Genomic DNA, 6,230 nt, shown 5'->3' on the forward strand with positions numbered 1-6,230 from the left:
TTACTTTTGTTACATTTTCTAAATTTCATATTAATTGCAGGAAAATCCATTATAATTGTTTTCAGTTTTGCTATAAACCTTTCCTATTTTAGATTTTTGCTATTTTTACTATTATATCCGAACTAAAAGTTCACCGACCCATTTTTTTTTATAGTAAGGTTCACCCTATATACTTACTCTCCTGAACTGGTGGTAAATACAGAGGAACGACGTCGATCAGGAGCGGGGGTTTCGGATAGGAAAGGGCTTGATGCTCTACGGCTCTGTTTTTTAGAGCGGCGCGTCGAGGCGCGCCTCTGAATGATGGCGTTGACACTGGCAGAGTAATCGTCTTCGTCGGACTCGTTGCCATCTGAGAAGAAATAGAGCATCGAATTGATAAATAAATCACCCACCCTTAAAATGTTCTCTAAGTAAAAACGTACGTTTCGGATCTTTTTGCAATTTTACCAACTAGGGGAGAATTGAATCCAGATAAAAAACATATAGTAGGGCTTTCTAGGATTGGATTAATTTTGGGACGATATATGAAGCTCTTGTTCAGCTTCTAGGAAGAAAAACAGCCCATTCTAAAGACGGATTATTTTCAAAATTTGTCATGGGGTTTAGTTTAGTTCAAAAAGAATTAATGGGTTGTAATATTGCGATGCCAAAACATTATTTTGCATTGAAACTGATGTCGATAAGGAAACAAATATATTCGCAGAAAATATTGATTCGGAAATCATGAAAACATGGAACCAAGGCAAGAAACTTTAAGGCAGCAAATTTTACGCACTTTAATAAATAATTATTTTGCACCCTTATTCATACTTCTCTTAAATATATTTAAACTTCACCAATGTGGAATTTCCTCTCTTGAAAAGTAGATCGCTAAAGCCCTATATTTATGAAACAAAATTGTTTTAAATGAATACCCTGCTGATATATCCCATTTCTGAAACATTATTCCCTCAATTGAGCAGCTCTTCGTTCAGTGTCTATTCAGTTTTATCTTTGTTTGACATTTGATTCGTCCACTTTGACGCTACAAAGGCTTTTGTATTAAGCTTCATTGTGCTTTAAGCTTCATTGTCACCCTGTATAACCACCGATCCCATTGTTTTAACGTCGAATTGTTTTTGTTTTCCTTCGGGTCGGCCCTTTTCACGTAAGAGGATAAAATTAACTGACTGGAATTGTTTTTGTTATTCTGCTACTGATTTTACACTTGCGGTTAGAACTTTAGAGTTTCGAAATGAATTAGTCAATATTGGCAACTAAAACACAGTGCTTGGTATTTGAGCGGTATATTTATGTACTGTCGTATGTTGAAGATTATTGTTGGGAAAGGGTTGGGAAGTATTTTACCTGCTGCAAATATTTCTATGGTTTTTAACTTGAATTAGCTTATATTTATTGAAGACACATATATTTAGTATATTCTCTTAAAATATTGTTATTATTGTATTAAATCCATTAATATGGTTAGTGCCATTTAAAGAGGTCATCTGAAGTTACTTGAAGTCTGCCATTGCCTTATCTTAATATTATCTTTCCTGCAATTTTCCAAGTTTACTGACTTTATATCCCTTTCGCAATTGAGTTCTATATTGAGCGTGTAACTGACTGGAAGTAAACAAAATAAAAGCAAATTAAACAGTGTAGTTAAATAAAGGTGATAATTAAATGGATCTATACTTTCAAGAGAGCATTTAATTAAATAAAGCATGCCGCTTTTGTACTATATTTATACATCCATCTTCAGAGCTTTTGACAGAGATAAAGTTAAATGCTCTTGGGATTCCTCAAAGCATTCTCATGATGCAAGACAATAACTTGGCCTGTTCATAATCAGTAAATTTATTTCCTGTGGGATTTGCCCAAATAAATTAAACGTTTAGCTGAAAATAATATTTTCATGTTGCTTATACTGTATCTAGGAATATGGACTTCATATAGAAGAAATGTTGAAATGTGTTAGTTTCAAATTAATAAAACAATATCTATAATATGGCTAATGTTTGCCAGACTAAAGACATTTATTTTCATCGAAATTCGTGAAAGGAGCTTCAAAGTAAGTCACAGTTTGACAAGATATTGTTATTATTGACAAAGGCTATCTATCTGTAACTATCTGTTATTGACAAAAAACATCATTGCCGCTTTGAATTTTCGTCAAAAAATTGTAGAAGAGGACTTTTTTAATATAAAAAGGTTTTGTAATTTGAGCAAAGATCGTATTTTTTCTTTTCGAATGTTTAAGTATTCCAATTGGCTACCAATTAAACATGGGACTATTTCAGAATAATCCTTAATAACAAATTTAAAATTCGATTTTCAACTGTTAATATCTTCTAGAAAATGTCGAATTATTCCATAATTCTATTACCACAGGAACGGACACCAATTTTGAATCACCCTGTATAACAAAATAAAAAGCATATTTTTTATTTATTAAATATGCTTTTATAACCAAATTTCTCCAACGCAAATGGTCATGAAAGTTTAAATAAAATATAAATTTTAATGGCTTTTGTAAAACTGGTATTGAGTTCTTGTTTTTTCATGAGTGAATTGCTCATTATTGATTGTTACTGTATTTATTTATTAATAAGTAGTTTACAAATAAACTAGGCCCAGTTGCAGCATTGTATTTTGATGCAATAAATTAGAACGTAATTTTTATAGCGTCTAGTTTATAATATGTATAAAAAATATTTAAAATTACGAAAACTCTATAAATAACATATATATTGAATGAAATGCAAACGCCTTCCTTATTAGCAATATTGTGCGTGCAAAGTCGGTGAACGTTTTTTATTCCATAACGTAGGTCTTCGCCAGTAAAATAAATATGAAAAAAATATGTATTTTCTTACCTATAACAGGTTGTTCTGGAAATTGGACTCTATCCTGCTGATGTTGCAAAGATTGCTGCTGCATCTTGCCGAGAGCGAAATTGCTAGTCGACTTTGAAAAATCGGATTTTAAAGAGTCGTTTGCAAATTTAACAGACAAGCGGTCCACGGACGGCTGAGGAGAAACAACCTTCTTCTAAAAAATAAAACCGTTATTGCGAATCAGGAAGCTAAATTGAATCGTCTAGGATTTATATAAAATGTTTATTCGTCTGCAGACGAACACCGATTTAATGAATCAAATATCGAGGCAATTAATTTCATATTAAAAAATTGGAATACTAAACTGTATCCTCAGGAAATCTTTCGTTCATAACTGAAATTGAAATGGAAAACGGCGGCCGTAATCCAGCTGTTTAAGCTTCTAGACACGTGTTTTATATGCGGCATTATTACAATTTATATTCACGAATAAGTTCATCATATTTTTTAATTAAGCAAATTCATTTAATTACATTAATGCATATTTGTTGAATTTTCTAACAGTTTCCAAATGTGGATGTTTAATTAGCAGGTTTCAACTTGGAAATATTTTATGGAACGCCATTTGATTTTCAACATCCCAGGTTCAAAAGCGAATTTATTTTCATCCGATCATTAATTATAAATAAAATAGACCAGAAAAGTTTATAAAATATACATGAACGTACCGGGAAATGTTCCAGTATACATTCTTAACCACTGAAAACACATTCACACATGATCACGAACAGCAGTAACATTACTAAACAGAAACTAACCTTCTGCTCCATATTTCTTATATCACGCCAGGGATCATTTAGAGGGTGTAAATACTAAATGAAGGGTTATAATTTAATCAGAAAGCTGGAAAAGACTTGAAGCACGCATCTTAGAGCCGCACCTTATATTCTTTATAATTTCTTTGTTCACAAATTGAATTTGATATAACGCAAGGTTTTATCAGTTTATTATCATACTGGATGCATGTAGAAATGCTAAAGTGATTTATCGCCAGGAATGCCCATTTGAGAAGAATACATCGTAAAAATCATGGTCGTTAAGTTTTTGTGCTTACTCCAACGAACTTCTTTGTTTTCCTATTGATTATTTAGCATGTGAATGCTAATTTGAATAGTTTTTAATTTACGTAATTTATTAGAACTTTATAAAATATGCAAAATTCACATGCTGTATGAATTGTCATATCAGTTGGTTCAAAAATGTTCTATTTACAGAATTGTCCACAACGAAAATAATAAAAAGTGGATGTGGGATTTTAAATTAGTTACGCTTAATTAATACCAGATCAATGTGTGGTGTGTAGGTCCATCTCATATAACTAAACAGTTGACCCTATTTTTAAAATTGCCACAGGTTTCTCAAAAGTTCTAAGCCGTGGTTTTCCTAATAAATTAGGTACTTTTTTGCGTAAAAGAATGTTTCTTTTATCTTTCTTAACAAAGCTCTACCAAAAACTCGAACTTATTTTTCCCTTCATCGTTAGATCGACAAATTGCTCAAAGCAACTCAATTAAGTAGCTTCCACCTGAAGGAGAACGAAACATCTGAAAATACCTCTCTCCGAACTAATTGTGTACAATTTTTGCACTAACGGACGCTTCTTCGTCGAATTAAAACATTCGAGATAAAAGCAATTTGCACCCTGGAAATTAAAAGGACAGAGGGAAAATGAGTCTAATAATCTGACGCCAAATTGCTATGGACGAAAAAAGTGTCGGGCAGTTTTTGATTGATGCACCCCATGAATGATGATGAATGGTTTAATTCGACAAAGTGACTAATTTGTAAATACCTACACATGCAATTGTCAAACTGAACTTTATGCCTACCTGACTACACTTTTATGCACATTTTATTGACTTCATGTGCTTTTTTGTAATATTATTAATGTAAATTGTTATATAGTCATTTCTGTGAAGAATTTTAAGATACACAAAAAATTGCCTTACTCAGCACGGAGGTATCAATCAACAAGCATTCAATTTGTCTTCATTAAAAAGAGTATAAGCGAAACTTTATAGGGCGTCTCTGGATCATTTATCATGTATGCATTATTCCACTTTTTGTAGCAGATTTATATTTAAATAAAATATGACTTATGTGAGAACGCGATTCGGATAAAAACGGTCTATTTCCACATAAAAAAGGCAATTTCAAATAAAACTTTTTGTTTCGTCTTTTGTTTGTTCACTTTGAAACCCATATAAATCAGAATATACCTGAGCATTCGGATTTCGGATGGCGGTTTTACATCCAGAGTGCGTGACTCCAGAGTGCGGAACATTTTACGCATTAAATTAATTAATCATCTTTGCCATATGAATTTATATTTATGTATATGAAATTTTGAGTTAGTACTTTCAAATTCATTTTCTTTCACGGACATTGTAGGACTCGCATCTTTCCAAGTAATATCAATTATATGATTTTTGTCGATCAGAAATTGATATTAAAGAGTCTTTGTTAAAAGTTTTATTAAATTTCAACGCAACACAACTGTCGCGTCCATTTGTCTAAATTTTTCAAATACATACGGTAATGTCTTCAAGTAGACGCTGTCTGTTTGGAATTAAACACGACAATTTTCGTTACAGGAAGTTTAAAAATATTTGTAGCAATTTTCTGTCTACCCAATTATAGACGTAAACCATAAAATTTGGCAAGATGATAAACATAATTTAAAAAATCAATTTATCAAAAATCTTGTATAAGGTTTTCTAAGACAATAATAGTATACATCACATATTTTTTGACGCAAAGTTTATCTACTCACAATTATATTAACTAGAATAAGTACTTGCTTGAAAAATAAATCTAACGCTAGATTCTCGACAGATTATGATTTGGATAACTTTCTAACCCGTTTCAAACCCGTATCATTTTTCAACTGCCAGTCCAGATCGGTTCCATCGCATGAATTTGCAGGGCCAAAAAACTCTCCAAATTTCTCATAGGAGTCGTGCATATCGCAAAAAGGACTAATAAATAAAAACAAATAATGGAAAAGCATACGGTCTAATTGGGTCGCACCCCAGAAACCTTGTGATGATTATTATTAATGGGGACAATGGCGTGTCGGCCACGAATCTAGAAAAAGGAGAATTTATATTTATTGTGATTCCGTTTATGGTGTTTTAATAAAACGTGTCCTGGGGCTCATTTTTCTAATTGGTTCTCTCTAGTTGCACGTTTATTACCAGACTCTGTCGATATATGTATAATGGAATTTTCAACTTGCGAAAAGGTATTTAAATATTCTCTGTTAGTATTATTTAAGCCTGGACTCCATCAACCGCTCAAAGTTGTGGATTGTTGTCAAGGGCGGATCCAGGGGGGGAGTCATGGGGG

The 6,230-nt window shown here is 32.3% G+C and overlaps 1 protein-coding gene across 1 annotated transcript in view; it reads right to left on the bottom strand.

Moving 5' to 3' along the window:
- Positions 1-6,230, bottom strand: part of LOC109546361 (transmembrane channel-like protein) — a 26,736-nt gene that overhangs the window by 18,872 nt on the left and 1,634 nt on the right. The window contains exons 2-3 of the mRNA XM_048669408.1: positions 2,862-3,036; positions 178-352 (exon numbers count right to left, since the gene is read on the bottom strand). Of these exons, the coding sequence (XP_048525365.1) occupies positions 178-352; positions 2,862-3,036 (350 nt within the window). The remainder of the gene's footprint in view (positions 1-177; positions 353-2,861; positions 3,037-6,230) is intronic.

The sequence above is a fragment of the Dendroctonus ponderosae genome, unplaced genomic scaffold, assembly GCF_020466585.1.
Source record: "Dendroctonus ponderosae isolate FM_Combo_2020 unplaced genomic scaffold, Dpon_F_20191213v2 Dpon_F_20191213_8, whole genome shotgun sequence".
Classification (NCBI taxonomy): Eukaryota; Metazoa; Arthropoda; class Insecta; order Coleoptera; family Curculionidae; genus Dendroctonus; species Dendroctonus ponderosae.